The sequence below is a fragment of the Bemisia tabaci genome, chromosome 1 (genome assembly GCF_918797505.1).
Source record: "Bemisia tabaci chromosome 1, PGI_BMITA_v3".
Classification (NCBI taxonomy): domain Eukaryota; kingdom Metazoa; phylum Arthropoda; class Insecta; order Hemiptera; family Aleyrodidae; genus Bemisia; species Bemisia tabaci.
The window spans coordinates 2,099,182-2,124,275 of NC_092793.1; the positions used below are offsets into that span (position 1 = coordinate 2,099,182).

Consider the following 25,094-nt stretch of genomic DNA (forward strand, 5'->3'; position numbering starts at 1 on the left):
TAATCAATTTATTGAAATCTAAGTAGATTCTTGCGTTATATTTCGTGAAAAACGTAATTTTTCAATTTTTTTACGCCTGGGGTAACTTTTCGTGAGAAGTAATCGTTGTAGTGACTTAATCTAAAAAACGATTCTTTGAGCAAAATCACCCATGGAAATGACCCTTAATCATTAGAGAGGTCGAAAGTTACGGGTTGTTCAGAAGTCATTCGGAAGTATTGCTGCAACAGCTCTGCTTAATTCAGCCGTATGTCATTTCAAGTATATTTACAACCAATATATGGACTCGTTAGACTTATGTTACTGAAATGACTTATAGATTGAATTTAGTTCCAGAACCCACCATGAGGAGGTGGCTATTAATCGAATTTCACCTGTGTGTAGATTAGCTAAAAATATTAAGATCTGCTTGAACCACAACTTCTATGTTCAATATAAACCGAGATATCGCCCTTTGAAAAGTCAGGCTCTTGACATCAGCCACCGCGGCTGTGACACCCTTGGTTTCTTCCTCTTTTGTTCTATCAGTGATATAGAGGGTGCAACGTGAAACTTCAACGACGCTAAACGTAAACAAACTGAGGTGAATTGACTGACTGCCTAATCTCTTCGTGGCAAGTGCTTTATCTCATGATATGAAGATCTTTAGAGTGCAAATCTGTCTGTTTCTTGAGTTTCTTTACGTTTAACATAGTTGAAGTTTTGCGATGCACCCTCTGCATCACTGATTGAACTAAAGAGGAAGAGACCAAAGATGTCACTGCCGCAGTGGATGATGTCAAGAGCCTGACTTTTCAAAGGGCAATATCTCGGTTAATTTTGAACGTAGAAAGTTGCGGCTCAAGCAGATCTTATTATCTTTAGCTAATCTACAAGAATCAAGCATCAAAACACGATTATGGGACCAGCGCAACTGACCCATTATTTCACACCAATTCGGAATAATTTCATTGATGGATCTTTTTGTAGCTGAACTGTCTCATACCATTGCAAAGTTTACAAAGAAAATCTCAAACTCTAAAATTGAATCCGTCTTACCACTCAAACAATGGCATTATGTCCCAGGATTTAACGCTGAGCAATGGAAGCGGTTTCTTTGCTCCTCACCACAAACTGATGCAGAGGCATCAGTCACAAGTTTTACATATCTTTCAACTTTTTGAGTATGATGCGGAAAGTAGAAGAAATTTTGGTGACGTTCCACACACACCATGGACGAAAAGAAGCAAGTTTTCGTCGTATATAAACTGAAGCGCAAGAGGTGACTTCACCGCAACGCCATCCCAGTTGATCATTTCAGTGTAACTTTTGGCTCAATAATTAAACTATGGTGCCAAGAATCTCAATTCTAACAATTCATTCTTCTCAATTCTTTGGAATGAAGGAGTCCAGCAGTTAGCAAAATCGTAGCATCCCATTCGAAAGGTCGAGAGTGAATTTTTTGAAAGATTCGATTTTTTTGGGTAAAATTCTCAGCAACGATTATTTCTCATGAAAAGTTACCGAAGGCGTGATAAAAATTGAAAAATTGACGATTTTTACGTTCCACCTTGCAAAAATCCATTTGGATTACAGTATATCGATTATTTTCTTGAAACAATCGATCTCTTGACTTGGAATACCCTTGATTGCAACAATTTTGACCCAAATGTGGACTTGAAGAGCGATTTTATTTTGAAAAATTGGAATATCCAGCCGTCAAAACTTCAACCCCTATGTCGACGATGAAGATGGAGAGGTTACGGCCTGAGATTTTCTTCTAGTCCTATTTGGGCCTATTGACAACTTTTGAGCCCTAACCATTTTTTGGATTTCCAAAAAATATTTTCGGTCCACCCTTCTTGCATGTTGCATGCATTTGTGACTTAAGTGCTCTTTCTTTTGTGAAGTTTCATAAAAAACCCAATTGTGCTGCCCGTTTTGTCTGAGACTTACACTCATTATATAGAAAACTCACAAACATGAGGCTGTTCAGGAGGTGATCGCTTACATTAAGAAGAGGGTACGTTCATGTGTAATCAAACTAATTATGTACAGATAGAGAAGAAATACATCACCAGAGTTGCCACTATGTGCAAGGATTCCAAGGTTGTAGTCACAGTTACTCTGCTAATGTTTTTGCTCTCTATTTTTGCAGGGAGAGTTTGACTGGGTGTAGAGGTGAACTCTCTCTGCAACGTAAGCAATCCCCTTCACTCAGCCTCAATGCAGAGAGCTTTCTTTGAGCTGATGAGGTGGTTTCTGAGAAAAGCATGGGCACATATCAAAATTACTCACTTCCTAAATATGAGTCTTTCCTTTTTTAGTGTATTTATTTGCATTCTCCCACAATGTCAGACCCAGACCTAAAATCCAGTGAGGAGTACCAATCATGGATCTTAGATCACGAAAATATATGCCATCTAAATTCATGTGTATCGATTTATGCTTATGTTGTTGTCGTTAGATACATTATTTGAATCGGCTCGCGCGAAAACCGCTGATGTCCATTTTTTTCAATTTTGAGATTTTTGGGGTTAAAATACTCTCGGAGGTCAGACACACTCATTAATGTAGTGAAAATGTTTGTGCCTTAGGTTTGAAGTCCTTTTCAGGGGAGGCCGTGGTCCGAATCATGCGAAAACCGCTATTGTCCATCTTTCGTTATATGTCTCATTATACTGTACAACAAACCAAGATAAAAAAATGTCTCCTGAACGACATTAAGTGATCTTTATGCATTTTAAGGCGCTGAATCCGAATATGACCTCCGTTCTTCTCCATCGCCCTCCAATTTTCCGGGAAAGCCGATTTCACTCGGAAAAATGACCATTTTGGGGCATTTTCAGTGTTTTTCCGACTGTTTTCTCCTGCAGAATGTAGGTAAAATTTTTCGTAGCTACGAGATTCAATTGTGCCGATGTATTATTAACTGATGAGTCCGGAAATTACCTTAATTTTTCCCGTTCACCTCTCAGTTTTCCGGGAAAGCAACTTTTTCCCGGGAAAATTAGCAAATCCGACGTATATTTGTCGTGCATGCAATTTATTTTTATAAATTTTCCTGGATCCGTGGTAGTATGTTACTTATGTATTTTGAGCTGCTAAATCCGAATATGACCTCGGTTTCTTCCTATCACACTTCAGATTTCCGGTTAAGCCGAGTTTTCCGAGCCTAAAATTGTGTATTGTAAAAGCATTGCCGGATCGAAGTGTATTCAAAATTCAATGTATAAATGTCTCCGATATGCGATACATCGATGCCTTTGTATTTTGATCTGTTGAATTCAAATATGATCTTAGCTTTTTCCGATCATCCATCATTTTTTCGGAAAAGTCGCTTTTCCTAAGAAAGTGCTCTTTTCAGATATTTTTGCGATAATTGTTCTGCTCTAAGGAGTTTCAGAAATTTTCCGAGATCTTCTAGAGGTCTCTGTTGCTGTATTAAGAGGCACTGAACTCGAATCTGATCTTCACTCATCTTTGACAACCCCCCCCCCCCCCCGTTTTCTACAGGGTCCGATTTTTCCAGGCCAAAAGCTTTTCCGGACTGTTCCCACTTCCAGGGAAATTCAAAACATTTTCTGCATGTGTGATACATCGATTATCACGTAATTTGAGCTAAAAACCCCGAACATGACCTTAGAAACTCGTTATCACCCACCGGAGAATTTCTGAAACCCCCTAGAGCAGAAAAACTATTGTAAAAATATCTGAAAAGAGCACTTTCTTAGGAAAAGCGACTTTTCCGGAAAAATGATGGATGATCGGAAAAAGCTAAGATCATATTTGAATTCAACAGATCAAAATACAAAGGAATCGATGTATCGCATATCGGAGACATTTATACATTGAATTTTGAATACACTTCGATCCGGCAATGCTTTTACAATACACAATTTTAGGCTCGGAAAACTCGGCTTAACCGGAAATCTGAAGTGTGATAGGAAGAAACCGAGGTCATATTCGGATTTAGCAGCTCAAAATACATAAGTAACATACTACCACGGATCCAGGAAAATTTATAAAAATAAATTGCATGCACGACAAATATACGTCGGATTTGCTAATTTTCCCGGGAAAAAGTTGCTTTCCCGGAAAACTGAGAGGTGAACGGGAAAAATTAAGGTAATTTCCGGACTCATCAGTTAATAATACATCGGCACAATTGAATCTCGTAGCTACGAAAAATTTTACTTACATTCTGTAGGAGAAAACAGTCGGAAAAACACTGAAAATGCCCCAAAATGGTCATTTTTCCGAGTGAAATCGGCTTTCCCGGAAAATTGGAGGGCGATGGAGAAGAACGGAGGTCATATTCGGATTCAACACCTTAAAATGCATAAAGATCACTTAATGTCGTTCAGGAGACATTTTTTTATCTTGGTTTGTTGTACAGTGTAATGAGACATACAGGGTGTCTCACGAAAAACGAGCCACCTTGAATATCTGCCGAACGCGTCGGAATTTCGAAAAACGGTAAAAGACGTGTTCGTTTATATCAAGGGGGACACCTTTTGGCGTATTCAACATTTTCCCAAACCGCGGGAGGGGCGCGGGGCGGGGGGTGCCCCACCCGTAAGTCGAACTTTTCAAATGGCACCCCTACTTTTTTATTTCAGAAATCAATTCTACGCCAAAAAACAAGCTACCCTGTCCAAACCGAATGTAAATCGGACAATTTTTCAGTGATTGAGAGAGTTTGAAACATTTTTTTCATGCTCTTTTCAAAAATTTCCCACGCCCAATGGAATTGCTGTATCAAACCAAACTCTCCGCCAAAAAAATTCTTAAACATTGCACTTTCGATAAAAAAATAAAAAAAATCTGCTGCACCCGAAATCTGGAGCACGCGGAGCCCTTCTTTGCGACATTAAAATTCGTTATACCGAACATTGCCGAGGGGCGCTCATCGGGAGGGAGTAGTAAGTTTTAGACAAGAATTATTAATCTTTTTTCTGAAGCATAAGAAACCGTGTCCATGAAGAAGCAGTTAAGTAGAAAAACAACGCACCGCGGAAAAATAGCGTCCTCAGAAGTATCAAGGTCCGGCTCAAGTCATTGACCCCCCCCCCCCCCCCCCAAAAAAAAAGCTAATCCATTTGTTTTTCCACTTAACTGCTTCTTCATGGACACGGTTTCTTATGCTTCAGAAAAAGATTAATAATTCTTGTCTAAAACTTACTACTCCCTCCCGATGAGCGCCCCTCGGCAATGTTCGGTATAACGAATTTTAATGTCGCAAAGAAGGGCTCCGCGTGCTCCAGATTTCGGGTGCAGCAGATTTTTTTTATTTTTTTATCGAAAGTGCAATGTTTAAGAATTTTTTTGGCGGAGAGTTTGGTTTGATACAGCAATTCCATTGGGCGTGGGAAATTTTTGAAAAGAGCATGAAAAAAATGTTTCAAACTCTCTCAATCACTGAAAAATTGTCCGATTTACATTCGGTTTGGACAGGGTAGCTTGTTTTTTGGCGTAGAATTGATTTCTGAAATAAAAAAGTAGGAGTGCCATTTGAAAAGTTCGACTTACGGGTGGGGCACCCCCCGCCCCGCGCCCCTCCCGCGGTTTGGGAAAATGTTGAATACGCCAAAAGGTGTCCCCCTTGATATAAACGAACACGTCTTTTACCGTTTTTCGAAATTCCGACGCGTTCGGCAGATATTCAAGGTGGCTCGTTTTTCGTGAGACACCCTGTATAACGAATGATGGACAATAGCGGTTTTCGTATGATTCGGATCAAGTTGTTTGAGGAAGAATGGGATTTGTTGAGAAAAGAGCTTGATGCTAAAACGACGTTTTTCACCACCTCCCCCTCTGAAATTTCTTGAAACTTTGTCTATTAATTACTCAAACGCGAGAGCTTCCTTTCCCAAATTTTCAGACCCCCAAAAAATCTCGGGGGGGGGGGGGGGGGGTGTAGCGCGGGACTTATCTTTTTAAATCGACCAAACCAAATGTTGCACTGTCGTCAATAGCTCTATGTGATGAAAATAATAGCAGCCAAAAGGATTTTGAAAAAAAAATTCTAACCTGGCCTGCACACAGTCTAAAGATGGATTTTTTTCCGAGTTTCTGGGCATTTTTACCATCTTTTTTTTTTATATTGTAATTAGTGGCAAGGATTTGATTGATACACCTTGTACTGACAGAGGAGGACCCATTCATGAAGAAACGGCCGAAGAATGGTATTTTTGATGGTATCGAAGTGATTGTGGGCTCCGCACAATGAGGATTAAAAGACCTAGGAACCACGTAGAATCTTTATTCCTTACAGAGGGTTTGAACTTATTTTGCACAAATTCTTGGACCTCCACTGCCACCACAAGGCGGCAAATTTAAAGACGAAAAAACGGCCTAGTTAAGGTATTTTTGACGTTTTCCCTGCCATTTCAGGACAAAGAATGTATGACGTAAGGAACAAAGTAAAATTGTGTATTCCGTTCAGATGGTATGGACTTACTTTCCACGAATTTTCGGACCCTCATTGTCATAGGCACCCTATGGGGTGTCCAATGAATTTTCAACAAGCGAAAAAAGGGTCAAAATTGAGCTATTTTTGACAGGTTCTCCGCCGTGATGGGCATTGCTTGACAGAAAACTAGAGACTTAGGAGTGTTTTGAAATTTACCTCTCCATAATGGTTGTATGGACTTGCTTTCTAAAAGTTTTTAGATTTGTACTACCATTAGAGACTGCTCCAAAAGTTCATTATATGTTGAAAAACTGTGAAATTTCGATTTTTAGAGCTACCGAGCATCATGTTTAGGTGCTACCAAACAAAGTGAGAGTGACCTCTGAGATAAACGAACATTTTCTTTTAATCTACAAGGTATGTGCTAGGTTTGTGTCCATTTTTGAACATCTAACATCAAATCCTTGCCTTTAATGAAAGTAAGAAAAAAAGACGGTTAAAATGCCTATAAACTCAGAAAAATAAAGATCTTTAGGCTGTGTACAGACCGGGTTAAAAAATTGTTTTTTTCAAAATCCTTTTGGCTGCCGTGTTTTTTACATCACATAGAACAATTGAAGACAGTGCAACATTTGGTTTGGTCGATTTAAAAAAATAAGTCCCACCCTACACCTCCCACCTCCCCCCCCCCCCCCCAGATTTGTTGGGGGTCTGCAAATTTGGGAAAAGAGGCCCTCAAGCATGAGGAATTTAAAGACGAAGTTTTAAGAAATTCCAGAGGGGAGGGGGCGAAAAATGTCGTTTTTGCATCAAACTCTACTGAAAGTAAGGTATTGAAATCAGAAAGAGGAAGGGAAATTTTGGATCTTAATTGTTTGTAGGCAGGACTTCATAGTATAACATTTCTGACTGGGTGGAGGACGTTCCAAGAGAGGCAAATGGGTTGTATGTATGTTTTTTGTTGTTGTTTTATCAATTTAGTATAGGTACTCTAAGAAAACAGTGAAAGCGAGGAGGGCGCGAAGGCTAAGAGACGAAAGCCCACCCCACACTCCATCTCATCTTTAAAGGGGGAGGGGGGGGAGTAGCTCCACCAGCGGAAGTGTAAAAGTTATTAGGGCAAATGGCGAGGAGCCTTCCGCTACTCTTCTGCACACACAACTACACAGTTGACAATTTCGTTGAACACTTTTATTACCAAAGATTTCGACAGACTCCAGACTTTCATTAAGAACGGCTAATATACAATTCACAGCTCAAAACACACTAGTTCGTTAGATCGCTTTAGGACGGGCCGATACACAGTCTGGCTGAAATCATTAGCGAGCCAAAACGAGACTCAAAATCCATTCAAAAACACTCTCGGACCTACACGTGGCTTTCGTGCGGAGTCCGTTTAGAACACGGCGTGACGGGCCGATCGCGGCCTGGCCAGGACAGCTGGTGAGCTAAGATGAGACTGATTTCAGAGATTTTCTGAAAATTTCGAGTAGTGTCGCTTTAGCTTCCCTTCTTTCCTGCAGCCTAATCCTCCGGGCCAATCAGGGCATTACATGGGACTCTGATTTTCCGGGCTGATCGCGTTCACACAAGAACTGAGGAGCTAAAACTCTGTTTAACATCATTTTGTCTCATCCTTGCAATCTTCAACTGAGCTGTTGTCTGGACAGGAAACAAAGAGCACTGTTTCTAACCGCAATACGTGTTTTTCCTTTACAGACAGAAACCCAGACTCTGCCTCTTAATAATGTGGTTTTATAGGTGATTGAGTCTAATCAGTAATCCCTCCTCATCTTCTCAGTGGATTCAACCTCTAGAATCCACTGCATCCCTCCTAGTCCTTCAGACGCCATCCTGGCGTGGGGACTAAAAATTTCAGAGGGGTCAATATCCAAACTCAATCAGCTGATCGAAAAATACTTAGCAGTGATCCTGACAAGTACTCAGCGAAAAAATCGCTAGTTGGTATTACATAACCTATAACATGATGGGTAACAGTGAGCGCAGAACAATGAAAACGTTGAATCTACAATGCTCTTGACTTGGTTTGCTCGCAGATCACCAGCTGCATAATGAGAAAAAGAAACACCTTGTTGCCTCAATGGCGGAAGTTAGCCTTACTCCAGACATATTTCACCTCATACACTCGACTATTTGTGAAATTTTGTGTAAGCTTATCATGGTTTTGTAAGAAAATACGTACATAGCAATAAATATTCAAAAGTCAACTCAAATTGTGGAAAGGTTGCACAATAATTTCAGTGTATCAAATTTTTGAGATTCTGGAGCCACAGGGATGAGAAGCGGTCGAATGGCCAGCTCGATCACCTGTCCTCCAGAGAGTAATCCAAGGGCCTCGCTCTGGTGAGCTCGCTGGGTCTAAGGCTCTGGCTACCCCCTCCACTTTACTCGGAACTGGTCAAGCCTTGCCTTGCGCATGCGCAGGAAGGGATGCTACCCCTCTGCCTTCTCATTGGGAGTGCTCCACCGATGCCCAGTCGTGTGAAGTATGGGTTTTTGTCAGCGCCCGCGACTTGGGTGCCAGGTCCCTGGGCCACTCTCACAAGATCATCAAGCTCGACTTGCCTGGCCGAAAGTCAAACTTGACCTCCTGATCATAGAGTCAGCACAAAGACCATGGCACCACAAAAAGGCCGAGTTTGTACATGTTTAGACATCCGGAAGCTCAAGAATAACAATATGACCTCCGTTTTATCCAGTAATCTTCATTTCTCTGGAGAAAATATTCTTGCGCTTGAAAATGTGTTTTCCTACAAAATAAAAAACCTAAATTTTCCAGAAAACTGGCATCTTCTGGACAAAACGGGCATCATTTTCGGATTCAGCAGCCAAAATTACATAAGAATCACTGTAGGTCCAATGTTAACCTTGTTTCATCTCTCCTATCTTGTTGCACAGAGAAATTAGATCACTCAGAAAATCACATAACCGCTACACAAAAATGGCCGAAAAAGGCTCCAGGCATGAAAGGACGCATAGAAACCTAGGAAATCCTGTTAGAGGAATATATGAGCTACATTATTGCACCAAAAAAATGAATCAGTCAGAAACCTTAATAACGAAAAATTGAGGTCAAGGTCATTTTTGGCTCATTTTCAGGCAAAACTTTGGAGTCTTGCAATGGCTGCAATATTAATCGAACACTGAAAACGATTAAACCATCAAAAAGTGCTCTCTTTAAGCTTTTTGTTCCATATTTGATAATGAGGGATCTATGCCGACTTTAGACAAACCAACACAACACGAGGTATTACATGCTAAGGAGCACCCCGAATTCTCACATTTATTTACCTTTCTTTTTATTATGTTAAATTGAAAAATTGCTTTTTTTTCTTTCCTTGACCGCAGAGACTTTTCAAATGTTGAATACAGTTTGGTCCGCACATATCATCCATTCTCTTCTCTTTACATGAGTAACAGAGAATGGAGAGATAAAAAAAATAAATAATTTCTAATCTGTAGGCATTCCTTAGTACCTTTCAAAATGTTTGTACTTCCTTGATAGTCCTTGATTTTGTTTTTCAAAAGTTCATGTAAACCCTGCGTCAACCGTATTTTTTTTTACATTCGATGCTTCTATGTATTGATGAATTTTAAGGTCAGTTGCTCTGTTTTCAGGGTAAACATGGAAGTGGCGAAGAGGATAGGAAAGAAAGGTTGACGCGTATGTCACAAAGATTACCAGAAGGCGAGCACAGCAGACGGACTAGAGCGGGTAATTTAAATACGTGTGCAGTTGCAACGCAAGAAACTAATGCAGCAACTAACACTGGTAATGCTTTACAATTCATTTTATATCACAGTGAATGTTCCATTAGTCAGTATCAGTTTCTACAGTCTGCAGAGACTGATTTGACAGGCATTTTGATTTTATTGCAAAGCTTGATCCTTTTTGCTCTCAGAAATTTTAAGTTTATTGCAGGTAAATCCCCTTTTTTTATTTTTTTCTCCCTTGGTGATAACCTCATGAATGGATAAGGAAAGCTTGCAAAGTGTTGACTTCCACCACCTATAGCTTCCAGATTTTACTGCACCAAATGTCCAAACTAACTTTTACTCAGCTCATGTTTTTTCAAAGTGATTATAATTGAGGGGCTTGGAAGCCAAGGTGCACAGGTGCAGTTTTAAAAATTTGAGACCAGAGATTAGAGCCCAGCCGCCGCATCTGCATGCCATAGGTCGTTATGCTTGCATTTCAACATGGGAGATACAAGGAAACAACCGGACCTCGCTAGAAGCACAGAAGATAAAAACAGGAAGGAAAGGCAAACGGGAATTAGAAATTCAGACTATTTTGTGTTTTCCTGTGTTGAAAAAGAAAGGACGGAAATAAGAATAAAATCGTGTGCTCCAGAGCATGTCTTTGATTAAAATTGAGTCGTGCGTGTTTTTTGGTAGTTGCAGGTATTTTAGGCTATCAGAATACCAAGCGATTTTGTTTGGAAGTCATTTGACGCGGAGAAAACAGCAAATGAGATAAGTGTATTTTTCGTTCAGAGAGGACGTGGGATAAATACGACCTTCCATCACTTTAAACCCAATTGCTGGTCTCAATTTGGCTCAACTGAGCTGAAAATTTCAGAAAACGTTCATGAAGGTGTGAGACAAGCACTTGTAAATTTTGAAGGTATTCGGAGCACTCTATAGGTCTGAGTAAAATGCAGAACTTCAAACTCTTTTTTCTCCTTGTAATAATAAAAACTGCACTTATGCGCCTTGTCTTCCAAGTTCCTGTGAAATTCTAGTTTCTGTGAATTTGTTCTGTGAAATGAGTCAGTTAAGTCATTTTTTTTTTTTTTTTTTTTTATTGTATCATTGGGAAGTAGTAAGTGACTGAAGCTTACAGTGTTTTTCCTAATTGTTTTTGATGACTGCAAACTGGAGAAAAGTCTATTTGAAAGTGCCAAAAATTAGGATGGTCTAAAACGGCGTTTGAACTGCGCGCTCCTAGGCTTTAAATGTACATGTCAGGATCAATATGGCGGCGGAATGCAAAGGGGAACAATAAACGGTGCACAGTGGGAAAAACAGCCGATCTAGCGCCGAAAAAGTCTGAAAATCGGCATGAATGGAAATGGCCGAAATCGGTACGTATGTGTTCCTGAGGACCTGCTGATCAAGTATCAGCCATGTTTTACTTCGTAAGGTCGACCTTGTCAGAGATAATGATGAGAAACGCAAAGGTTAGCGCGGTGCTGATGGAAGACCGCCTCTGAATGTTTACATTCAATAGCCTCCTATGTTTATTAAAGAGCGTCATGTAGTTACTTTCAATTTTTGTTGGCAATGGCTGACCATTCTAATAGAATGAATACCATTTTTTTTTCTTAAATCCACTTTTTTAATTTACAGCAATTTTTTGAAGTTCGTCGCCAAAATAGTAACAAATTCAAACTTCTAAAGACTATATCTTTCGAGATCAAGAGAGATCAAGTGAGATTTTTATATCCAGTTACTCGTCATACTATCAAGAATACGATAATCCTTAGTTTGGGTGCGCATCCGTGCGCCATTAGGAGATATTTGATGAAAAGAAAGTGGACATTTGATAAAAAGAAAGTGGACATATGCTCAAAATGAATGCAAAAGAACGTTGTGCATGGCGTCAAATCCCACAGTCACATAGGGAGGGGGACAGGAGAGTGCGTGCGCTGTGCGCGCAACTGACGCAACTCACGTTTAACAACAACCGTTTCAGTGTCATATCAGAGTGGAATTGGTAGCTGACAAGGGGAGCTTCCCAAGTGTAACCGTAATTTCGAGTTGAAATTTCGCATGAAGATACTAGAGATGATTTTAGGTATGCGTATTTTTTCGTTTTTTCGAATGGGGTCGGGAAAGCCCTCAAAAATGGGGCGAAAGATGCGGAAAAATCGCGTGCGCTAGCGGCACAAGGTAAAGATAGGTGACAGAGGCGATCCATCCTTATCAAAACCGCATGGCCAAACGGTAGCGCGCTCGCCTCGCAGGCGGGTAGTCCCAGGATCGGATCCCGATTCCGGCCCGTAATTTTATTTTACTTTATGCTTGTTCATTTCTCACTTACTTTATTTTGCACCATTCTCTCCGTCAACCGACTTACGAAGTAGAGCACGTCGTGATTGAAGATTTTTTACATATGCTGATAAAAACTCGAAGTTTCTGTTAGTAGGGAGAAAATGATGATTTGACCAGGTAAAAAATCCAATAAAAATCGTACAGCGTTGCATGATGGTGCAGAAAAATATGAATTAAATTACAGTGTTGTATAGGGATTATTATTCAATATGGCAACGCTGTAAAGTAAAAGTATTGCATGTTGCCCCTTCAATAATCGGGTTATGCAATCGTGTAATGTAGCCCCTTCAATCTGCGGTTTATGCAATGGTGTATTTTTCAAGATGGCGCAGCAGCGTTGCCGGACGGTGCACTTAAAGAAATGATTGAATTATTGGTGAAATTTAGCAACATCGCATTTTACAGTGTTGCCAGATGGGGTGAGAAATTAGTTAATTTTTCGATACAATGTTGCCAGATTGTGCAAAAAATTCGGATTTTCGGACTTGTACAAATTTTCGGTTTCGGAAGACCGTATCTAACAGTATGGGCCTGGTATCGGATACTGTAGATTAGGGTCTGATCCGGGAAATTGAAAAATTTTCGGAAAATCACCCTCCTCCGATCCGTTGCGGATCGATGCGATTCTTTTCTACTTTCGAAAATCGGAAAACTGTACGGATCGAATTTCGATACGACTTTTCGTTTCCGAGATTTCGGACTTGTAAAATTTTCGGCTTCGAAAGACCGTATTTTACAGTATGGGGCTGCTATCGGAGACTGGAGATTAGGGTCTGATTCGGTAATTTACATTTTTTAGCGCTTGGAGATGCGTACGGGAACCTTGCGACTGGGATTGGGTATTGCAATATTCAGTTTGATGAATCAAAAAATTTTATTATTTTTTTGTCGGATATTTACAGTTAAAGGTACAGTTTAAAACAGTTCGCGTTTAGAAAACGCAAACGCAAACGCGTTCAGAAAACGCAAACGCAAACGCGTTCAGAAAGCGCAAACGCAAACGCGTTCAGAAAACGCAAACGCAAACGCGTTCAGAAAACGCAAACGCAAACGCGTTTAGAAAACGTACACGTTCAGAAAACGTGCGCGTTCTAAAAACGTGAGGGTTGTCAACCACAAACATCGATTCCCTCTCCTTCTCCGAACTTTAAATCAACACTTATATCATCGACTTTCCGATTTTTATTTTTCCGGGCCATCCTGATGAAACGGAACTTGCAGTTGGATGATATGTACTTAGAGTACAGGTACGGAGCGGAGCAAATAAGCGCCAGTAAACTCAAGATGAATAGAAGAACGTCCGTCAAGGTAGAGGGTGCACATTTGATTTCCGGACAGACCGGGCACATTGTGATGTTTGCTTCGGATGAGTTTTCCGCTACCGTTGTGGAATTCACTCCAACAACAGCAATGATGATGGTGATGAGAAATATTTTATCAATCATGATTTTTTCCTTGCGATACTGAGAAGAGAATGCATACTATTTATACGAAATCTTTACTATAGAGAGCCGCTCTCCTCTCTCTGGTGTATAATACTATGCGAATCGCACTCAAAAGTCTGCATATCTTCCAGTCCCGTTCGTCTACTTTCTTGTACCCCTGCTTTAAGAAGTACATTATTTCATGCTCGTCTGCGACACATTCTAGGAGATGGCAAAATCTTTCCGTTATCTCAACTAACCCATAACACTGACGGGATCGGAAGTGTCTATTGAGCTGAAATTAAGATGGTGGAACAACTTGTCAGGAAAAAGGAGTCTGGCAAACTTGTTCAAAAGCTCTGCTCGTATTCCTGGAATCTTGAAAGAGAGAGCCTCATATACCGTGTCCAAGGTGTTCATCGCTCTAATCGATTGTGATTTGAGGGTTGGAGCGTCCATACTTGACGAGTTCTTGTTTTGAAATGATCGATCACACTTCCTCGACACTATTTATACGTTCCCTGACCAGAATTGTTAATTTTTCCCACTTGTATGAAAGCGTAGTTTTATATTACTACTACAAATTATGACTACACAGTTTGTCCGAGTGTAATCGAGTCTGGTGATTAGCAAATACTACTATACAGGGTGTTTCAGACCACCCGTACCAGGCCTTTTTCTCGGTTGTTTTAGGTCGTACGAAGTCGGGAACCGCGGGGTTGAATAGGGATTTGACCCCAAGGAATCCGAATTTCGTGGTCCCGAAACCCCCCCCCCCCCCACCCTCCCTTGGGGGGTAAAGGGGGGTCACGATGCTAAAAGTCACGGTTCCCGACCGAATTGCGGATTCATCGCATCAGAATTGAAAAGCACGGAAAATTTCACGTGAATTTGACCCCTAAAAATCCATAATCGGCCCATCCAAGGCCCAAAAATGATCCCCTAAAGAGGGGGACAGTACCCCCCTCCATAATTTCTCTTTGGTCCCAAAATTGACGTAGATTCTCCAGAAAAAGATGGTTTCCCAGGTAATCGACCCCGAGAAATCCAAATTTCATGGTCCCGAAGCTCCTCTAGCCCCCCTTGGGAGGTAAACGGGGGACCCAATTTTAAAAATCGGGGCTCCTTTCCGAATCGCAAATTGATTGCATCCAAATTGAGGAGCAGAACACTTTTACATCTTCAGTGACCCCCAAGAGTTTTAATTGACCCCTCTGAACGGCAGAAAGTAACCCATGAGGAGGGGGGCTCCGTCCCCGCCAAAAATTTCTCAAGATTCCTCTTTGGTCGCAAAATTGACGTCGATGCTCCAGAAAAAGACGGTTTTCCAGGTAATCGACCCTGAGGACTCTGAATTTCATGGTCCCTAAGCTCCGCTACCCGCCCTTTTGGGCAGAAACCGCCTTTTTTTGGAGAATCGACGTCAATTCTGCGACCAAAGAGGAATCTTGAGTAATTTTTGGCGGGAGTGGAGCCCCCCTCCTCATGGGTTACCTTCTGCCGTTCAGAGGGGTCAATTTAAACTCTTGGGGGTTACTGAAGATGTAAAAGTGTTCTGCTCCTCAATTTGGATGCAATCAATTTGCGATTCGGAAAGGAGCCCCGATTTTTAAAATTGGGTCCCCCGTTTACCTCCCAAGGGGGGCTAGAGGAGCTTCGGGACCATGAAATTTGGATTTCTCGGGGTCGATTACCTGGGAAACCATCTTTTTCTGGAGAATCTACGTCAATTTTGAGACCAAAGAGAAATTATGGAGGGGGGTACTGTCTCCCTCTTTAGGGGGTCAATTTTGGGCCTTGGATGGGCCGATTATGGATTTTTAGGGGTCAATTTCACGTAAAATTTTCCGTGCTTTTCAATTCTGATGCGATTTATCCGCAATTCGGTCGGGAACCGTGACTTTTAGCATCGTGACCCCCCTTTACCCCCCAAGGGAGGGTGGGGGGGGGGGGTTTCGGGACCACGAAATTCGGATTCCTTGGGGTCAAATCCCTATTCAACCCCGCGGTTCCCGACTTCGTACGACCTAAAACAACCGAGAAAAAGGCCTGGTACGGGTGGTCTGAAACACCCTGTATTTACTTTGATCTAAATTACGACGACACAGTTTGTCCGAGTGTAACCGAATCTGGTGATTAAGAAATACTTCTATATTAACTTTTATCTAAATCATGACTCCACACTTTCTCCGAGTGTAACCGAGTTTGGTGGTGAACGAATACTACTATATTTACTCTGAGGTAAATTATGACTTTACAGTTTCTTTTCACTCGGTTATGAAAAGTGTAAATTTGTCTCCGAGCGAAAGTCCGTCGGTCTAGGTTTTGATGACATTAGAAAACCTCAAGTTTAAAATAGTTTTCACTCGTTCACTCTGAAATCTTTTCAATGAACAGAATCTAGCAAACGTAAAGATAGTATAGATTTTCTGTTGTGACAAACTCAGAAAACTTAGAGCTTAAAAAAGTATCACTTGTTCGCTCTGAAATTTTCTCAATGAACAGAATCTAGCAAACGTAAAGCTAGTATAGATTTTCTGTTGTGACAAACTCAGAAAACTTAGAGCTTAAAGTAGTATCAGTTGTTCGCTCTGAAATTTTCTCAGGGAACAGAATCTAGCAAACGTAAAGATAGTGTAGATTTTCTGTGGTGACAAACTCAGAAAACCCCGAGCTTAAAATAGTATCACTTGTTCGCTCTGAAATTTTCTCAATGAACAGAATCTAGCAAACGATAAGATAGTGTAGATTTCCTTTTCTTACCGACTCGGAAAACGTTGAGCTTAAAATAGTATCTTTATCATGGCTGCTCAAGAACAAACACAACAGATTGTTGAAACTTTCATCCAATGTGATATTTGTGATGAATTTTATAAAGAAGGTGTAAAGCACGAACAGTGTGCGGAACAAATTAAGAAGGAGGAGGGTATCAACGATGAAACGCATATTAAACAGGAGCACAGCGCGCTCATCCATTTTGATCTTTGTGATGAGTTTTATGCGGACGGAGAGAATCATGAGCAATCTCCCGAACATAATGAAAAGATGTTCACCATGAAGGACACCTCATCACCTACCGACAACGATGAGAATCAAGAATATTGTGACACGTGCAAGATCTCATACCATAAAAGAGAAAAACATGAAGAATCTGCAAGTCACATAAGAAATTTGTTTGAGACTAAAGTACCGATTGTTCAAGTTGAGACTGCTTGTCAAAGTAGGTTGAAAACATTTTTCATCACGAACCTCCAACCGGAGATTCTCATCATCGATGACTACCTACTATCAGCTAAAGACCTCGTGATTGGAAAAATTAAAGAAGAACTCACCGACGAGGCATTGAAGGTAAATATACTAGTTTACGCAGAATACGAGAAAGCTGACGATAAGGACAAGGAAGGAATGCAGTTGAAAAAATTCAAGACTAAAAACGAAGCTGTTTTCGCGTCAACGGATCTGGACGAGTATTATGAAAAGTTCAGGGCCAAGATCAATAAAGAGTCATTCGATTTTCACATGAACGGATCCGGGTGGGTGCTGAAGAAGATACAAGGTATGGAGCTACGTGTCAACCGCTATTACGCGTTACATCGAGGAGGAACGTACGTTAAGCTTCCGTTTCGAACGAACAATGTTGTCAATGTAAATAACGGTGAATATAACGATTGTTTCTTCTTCGCAATGTTGGCAAAGTTCGTCCCGAAGGAAGAGAAGTATAAATATGATCCGGCTAAATATGTAGATATACTCCATCATTATGATTTCTCGGTCGTTCGATTCCCCACGAGCATAGATGACATTATCAAATTCGAGAAATGGAACAACGTATCGGTTTCGGTATTTGGGCTCCATGAGAGTTTGGTGTCCAACAAGAAAAAGTATACAGTTTACCCAATTAAAGTTGCCGACCCGGAAAAAGAGGACCACACCGACCTACTATATCTCTCAACCCCCGTACCTTTCAGTTACCATTATTGCTGGATCAAGAACTTTGAACAACTTGTACGAAAACAGTTGACAAAACATGCAAATCGTATCTACATCTGCAAGAAATGCTTTACGCACAAGTACTCGATGGAGCAATTGAATCAACATAAAGTTCTTTGCTCTTTAGTTAGCAAATACGCGTTCCTGGCTTCATTTCCCGACGAGCGATACCTCAAATTCAAAAATCACCATAAGGAAATAAAACATAATTACGTAATTTACGCAGACTTTGAAGCCTACTTAGAACAACTTAATGGTGACTCGGAGCATCCAGCTTCTGCGTATAGGCGACACTTCTCAAATTCTTACGCTTACCTCCTCGTCACGGAGGATCCCGAATTTAAAATGACGGAACCGAAACTGTACCGTGGCGAAGAGGCACATATCAAATTTCTGGATGATATAATCACTCTGGTAGAAAGAATCAGTGAGAGTTACAACGACAAAGAGGGAAAAATAATAATGACACCTGAAGATCGGGCCTCATTTGAAGCGGAAAATAGGTTTGGACATTGCGAGGTGGATTTCTCACAACCAGGTATCGTGAAGGTAAGGGATCATGACCATCAGAAGAGAGCGGGAGGGAAAACAGGGTCCAATTATCGAAAGCCTTATGTTCAAATTGCAATCTTATTTTCCGACATGAGAAATGTGTTAGAGTCGTCCTGCACAATGGTAGCAGGTATGATTTCCATAAGGTAGTGCTGGCTCTGAACAAATATCCTCATAGCGTCGAAATAATACCACACACGGAGGAAAATTACATCAGCATGACGGTCCATCTGGGTAACAGGTTTTCGATCAAGTTCATCGACTCGTTCCGTTTCCTCCCCGCGTCGTTGGATAAACTGGTTCAGACGATCCCGCGCGAATCTTTTGTTCGCACGAGGAAGCTCACTCGCACTGACAATGAGTTCGATATGGTTTGTCGGAAAGCTCCGTTCCCGTACGATTACGTTGACAATCCGGCCAAGCTGAACGAGCCGCGTCCACCACCGCGAGAGGCTTTCTTCAACACCCTGACTCAAACGGACATCTCCGAAGAGGAATACCAAAGGTTTCTCCAAGTTTGGCAAACTTTCAATTTCCGTAATCTCGGCGAGTATTCAGATTTCTACTTGCGACTCGATGTGTGCCTCCTCAGCGATGTGTTCGAGGAGTTCCGACTCTTTGGGATGAAAAACTATGGTTTGGACTGTGCCAACTACTTAACGCTACCCGGTTTCGCTTTCGACGCCTTCTTAAAAATAACTAATGTGAAAATTCAACTCTTCAATGATATGGATATGGTATTCATGATTATGAGCTCGATCCGAGGTGGGATAACACAGGTGGTGAAACGGCACGCTCTCGCAAACAATCCTTTGATACCGGATCAGTTTGATCCTAAAAAACCAGTGAACTATATACAATACTTGGATGTGACGGCACTTTACGCACACACCATGAGAAAGCATCTACCCTACGATAACTACACTTGGGTCCCGGAAGGAGAAGAGTTGCTAACTCTGGCGAAAACTATAATCAACCATCCCGACGACGCTCCTTTCGGGTACATACTCGATGTAGATATTGAATATCCAGAACACCTCCACGACCTGCACAAGGACCTTCCGTTCTTGTGCCGGAACGAAATACCACCATCGGGAGCGGGGAAATATACGAAACTATTGACGATTCTAGCTAATAAAAACAACTATGTTATCCACTATGTAATGTTGAAAGAAGCGCTCGGTCAGGGATTAAAACTCCTGCGCGTCAACCGGGCCATCAAATTCCGTCAGGCTCCTTTCTTGGCACCCTTCATCGAGCTGAACGCCCGGTTGAGACGGGACGCTACGAATCCGTTTCACCAAACGCTCCTGAAACTATGCAGCAACGCTTGCTACGGAAAATTTATCGAGAACCCGTTGAAGCGAAAGAATACTAAATTGGGTACAAACAACAGACAGATACTGAAAGCCATCGCACGGGTCGATTTCATAGATCGCACGATTTTCGCAGACATAACTATCCGCGTCGTAAAGTACGGATTCTCGGATTGTTCGATTTATGGCAAGCCGATCTCGTCGAGATGCAACCGTACGCCTCGGTCAACAAAAGATACAGATATCTCCTCACCGTCATCAACGCGTGCTCGAAAAAGGCGTGGGCCAAACCGCTCAAATCGAAAACGGCCACGGATGTCACTTATGCTCTGCAACGCGTTCTCAAAGCAGCCGGAAAGTCACCGAAACATTTACAAGTCGACATGGGCTCGGAATTCTACTACTCCAAATGTCAAGCATTGATGAAGCGTCACAAGATCAATATGTACAGCTCGTACTCGACAACCAAAGCCTCTATTGTGGAGCGATTCAACCGAACGCTCAAAACTAAGATGTGGAAAGAGTTTAGCGCGCAAGGATCGTACAAGTGGGTAGATCTATTACCGAAACTCATCCGTGAATATAACGGGAGCGTTCATCGTACCATCGGGATGAAACCAATCGATGTCACCGAAAAGGATGTACCGATGATCCTGCAAAAGCTTCGTGGGCCGCCGCTGAGTAAAATTGAAAAGAGACGTTTGGCCAGACGAAAACTGAATGTCGGTGATCACGTCCGGATCTCGAGACTCAAAGCCATGTTCGAGAAAGGATACACACCGAATTGGAGCACGGAAATTTTCAAGATTGTCAGCGTCAATCCGACCGTTCCGATCACGTACGATCTGAAAGACGCGCACGATACGATCATCGAAGGAAAATTCTACCGCGAAGAACTCCAACCCACCAACTATAAGGATACGTTCCTGGTGGAGAAAATTCTGCGTTGCAAAAAAAACCAGGCCTTTGTCAAATGGTTGGGTCTGGACGCGAGTCACAACAGTTGGATCGATAGTAAGGATTTCGTATAAATAGTATGCAACGCGAACTGTTTTAAACTGTAACTGTAAATATCCAAAAAAAATTTTTGATTCATCAAACTGAATATTGCAATACCCAATCCCAGTCGCAAGGTTCCTGTACGCATCTCCAAGCGCTAAAAAATGTAAATTACCGAATCAGACCCTAATCTCCAGTCTCCGATAGCAGCCCCATACTGTAAAATACGGTCTTTCGAAGCCGAAAATTTTACAAGTCCGAAATCTCGGAAACGAAAAGTCGTATCGAAATTCGATCCGTACAGTTTTCCGATCTTCGAAAGTAGAAAAGAATCGCATCGATCCGCAACGGATCGGAGGAGGGTGATTTTCCGAAAATTTTTCAATTTCCCGGATCAGACCCTAATCTACAGTATCCGATACCAGGCCCATACTGTTAGATACGGTCTTCCGAAACCGAAAATTTGTACAAGTCCGAAAATCCGAATTTTTTGCACAATCTGGCAACATTGTATCGAAAAATTAACTAATTTCTCACCCCATCTGGCAACACTGTAAAATGCGATGTTGCTAAATTTCACCAATAATTCAATCATTTCTTTAAGTGCACCGTCCGGCAACGCTGCTGCGCCATCTTGAAAAATACACCATTGCATAAACCGCAGATTGAAGGGGCTACATTACACGATTGCATAACCCGATTATTGAAGGGGCAACATGCAATACTTTTACTTTACAGCGTTGCCATATTGAATAATAATCCCTATACAACACTGTAATTTAATTCATATTTTTCTGCACCATCATGCAACGCTGTACGATTTTTATTGGATTTTTTACCTGGTCAAATCATCATTTTCTCCCTACTTCTGTTGGATTGAAACGTCATATATAATTGAATAAACAAAACACTCTGAAACTCACCAAATTTCGTTGCCAAGCTGAATTTTTGAAGTATCAGTCAGATACTTCGAAAATAAAATTACGGACCGGAATCGGGATCCGATCCTGGGGCTACCCTAGTGTAAATATCACCTTGCGGTGAGCTAACCATCACCTTGCGGCAAGGTATCGGCCTTGCCGCCCTCTCCGAGCCCTATCCGAGCCCTCACCGAGCTAGTTCATGGAACTCGACGACCGGGAATAAAACCGTATGACAACACTGTAGACCCAAATCCAGACGCAGGGCGCGAAAAAGGCGACACAGCATCGGGAAATACCCCGTGTTGGGTATGCTTTTCGTCTCCAAGGTTGCCATGCATAATTATTCCCAGTCGTTAAGTTCCACGAACTGACCCGGCGAGGCCTCGGATAGGGCTCGGAGAGGGTGGCAAGGCCGATACCTTGCCGCAAGGTGATGGTGAGCTCACCGCAAGGTAATTTTTTCTCTAGGGTACCCACCTGCGAGGCGAGCGCGCACCCGTTTGGCCATGCGGTTCTGATAAGGACGGAACGCCTTTGTCACCTATCTTTATCTTGTGCCGCTAGCGCACGCGTTTTTTCCGCATCTTTCGCTCCATTTTTGAAGGCTTTCCCGACCCCATTCGAAAAAACGAAAAAATACGGCATCCTTAAAATCATCTCCAGTATCTTCATGCGAAATTTTAACTAGAAATGCCGGTTACACTTGGGAAGCTCCCTTTGTGAGTTGGCAGAGGCTCTCACTCCCGGGGAGAAGGTTTTGAGTTTGATCCTACCCGGCGGTAATATTTTGATTTATCAACCCAGCGCAAATTTTCTTTTTTAAGTCGACACTTGCCACACTATAAATACCCTCTGCATTCATGCTCATTGCAGCATTTGATAAGTGGTTTTACTTTACATTAAGTCTTTAGAAATAAAACATCAGGTGCATCAAGCAAAAGGAATTAATTGCCAAAATTTCTGAGTAACAACAATACCTAACTCCACTTTTGTGAAAATAAAATGCATTTGTAAAATGATGATATTTCTCAAATTAAGTATCCTGTGTAAGATCCCTTATAGTGATAAATTAAATGTTTGTAATTTATTTGTTATCCTAACAAGAATTAGAAAAAAATTAGATCAAGTATTTATACATGAATTAGTTATGACCATTCCATCGTGCATTGAATTTTGTCGAAATTTATAAATTTCAAGCATTTTTCCCTCCTCAGTATGTTTATTATTGCATTTTCATCCATTAACATCTTTAGTAATAAGTTGCTGATTACTTTCATTCTCTCTCAAATCTTCATTTTGAAACGCTCACACTTTAGGCACATCAGAAAAGGTGGAAAATGAGATGAGTACACTGTATAAGGAAGAAAAGTAACCAACAATAGCATAAATGATGTGAAATATTATATTTTAACTCCGCTGACAAATCAGAACGACCACAAACCAAAACACAATCTCATGGGAAGTAAATTATAGGTGATTACTTGACTAAATTTGGCTTAATAGCTATTATATTTACAAAAAATTGGCGCAGTATGCTCTTTACAGTGTTTAGTTAGATATATAATAACGATTAAGTGTGAAAAACTAATTGGAAAGTGAAAGATGGAGCATCAAGACTTTTTCGGCGCGAGATTGGCTGTTTTTCCCACTGTGCGGTGGCATCACGTTGGCAGTGTGGTTTTGTTGGTCAATTGGAGGTTATGTTGGTTACTTTGTTCGAGATTTATACCCATTGTTCTTAAAGTGAATCTTCAGCGGTGCGTAGTAAGAATTTTCTCTGCACAGGGAGCGCCACCGCTGTGTTTTGATTTTTTGGTCCAAGCTATCAAGAGTCCGTACAGCCCCACATGAGTCCTTGAGCTTTTATGAAAGTTAAAGGAATTTCTGTTAAAATTGAAGAGTCATAAGTTCTAGCCATAACATTCTTCTTCCTATTGACACTAAAAAAGACTTGAAAAGTAATTTCTGAAGCTCTGAAACTTGATCCCAGAAGAAAGTAGGGCTAAGCAGGATGACCTTGATGCAATCAATCGTGATTGATCGCTCCCAGCAGTTGCAGATATCTCTTTCACTGTGAGCTATCTCTCTCGCACTTGCAGATATCCCGTTAGAGCAACTGGGATCAAGTTATGGCATTTATTATTAAACTTTTAAAGCTCGCGTTTGTTTCTAAGCATCCCAGACGTATGCTGCTAGAACTTATGTGTCTTAGAATTTATTATATCTATCGTGATATTTAAATAGTCACTGATTTCGGAGCCGGATTTTAGCAGCACAACGTGGTGAATTTTTTCAGAATTACAGCTGAAGATTCACCTTAATTCTTTAAGTTTTTCAATCAGAAAGCGATACAGATTTATATGATACATTCACACAGAACTTACTTAACCTCAAACGAGAAATCGTGATGTCAATAACGGCGGCGTGGCGGTAGTAAGCAGGTTGGCTTCGTCGCCGCCATCTTCCCGTCTATGACGCGTAGATTCGAAGATTCATGGAGGTCGGTTCAAACATGTTTACCAGGACCCTTAAAAAGGAAGTGTTATATCTCCGCAGGGTCAATTTTTCGTTAAATTTTAACGTGTGCATCGTTCGTCACGCACCGAAAACTGTAAGATTTGACTATATGCAGGCAGATCCCTCCCGAGCTTAACTGACTCAATGTATGAATTGGACTGCATTTTGCAATTTGGAACTATAAATTCTCGCTCATCTGAAAAAACACTCATGTGCATGGGGAAACTAATGGCACATACATTGTTTTTAAACCGGGCCAGAATTTATAGTTCCAAATTGCAAAATGCAGTCCAATTCATATGCAGGCAGTCACTATTTTTATATCAACTTGTATAGGTACATCCAAGTGTCATTGAAGCTTAGGAATGTCTAGATTCATTCGTGAAAAATAGCCTCTGGGTTGCAGAAATTTAGTGATAGTGAGGTACAATTGTTACTAGAACACGTATGAGGCATAGTTTTTTTCTTGCATCATGGGCATATCATCTCAATATATTACATCTGATCGTGAGCACGAAATTGACGCGGAAAATGGGTCAGTTGTGCTGGTCACAGAATCGTGTTTTGATGCTTGATTCTTGTAGATTAGCTGAAGATAATAAGATCTGCTTGAGCCGCAACTTTCTACGTTCAATATTAACTGAGATATCGCCCTTTGAAAAGTCAGGCTCTTGACGTCATCTACTGCGGCAGTGACATCTTTGGTTTCTTCCTCTTTTGTTCAATCAGTGATGCAGAGGGTGCAATGGGAAACTTGCATGATGTTAAACGTTAAGAAACTCAAGAAATAGACGGATTTGCACTCTCAAGATCTTCTTATCATAAGGTAAAGCACTCGCCACGAAGAGATTAGGCAGTCAGTCAGTTCACCTCAGTTTGTTTACGTTCAACGTCGTTGAAG

The 25,094-nt window shown here is 41.2% G+C and overlaps 1 protein-coding gene across 7 annotated transcripts in view; it reads left to right on the forward strand.

The window, feature by feature from the left end:
* The window catches only part of LOC109037215 (casein kinase I), an 81,995-nt gene that overhangs the window by 16,679 nt on the left and 40,222 nt on the right, over nucleotides 1-25,094 (forward strand). For all 7 annotated transcript variants that reach the window (XM_072299987.1, XM_019051772.2, XM_019051774.2 and 4 more), the window contains exon 8: nucleotides 10,034-10,187. In XM_072299987.1, coding sequence (XP_072156088.1) covers nucleotides 10,034-10,187 — 154 coding nt within the window. The remainder of the gene's footprint in view (nucleotides 1-10,033; nucleotides 10,188-25,094) is intronic.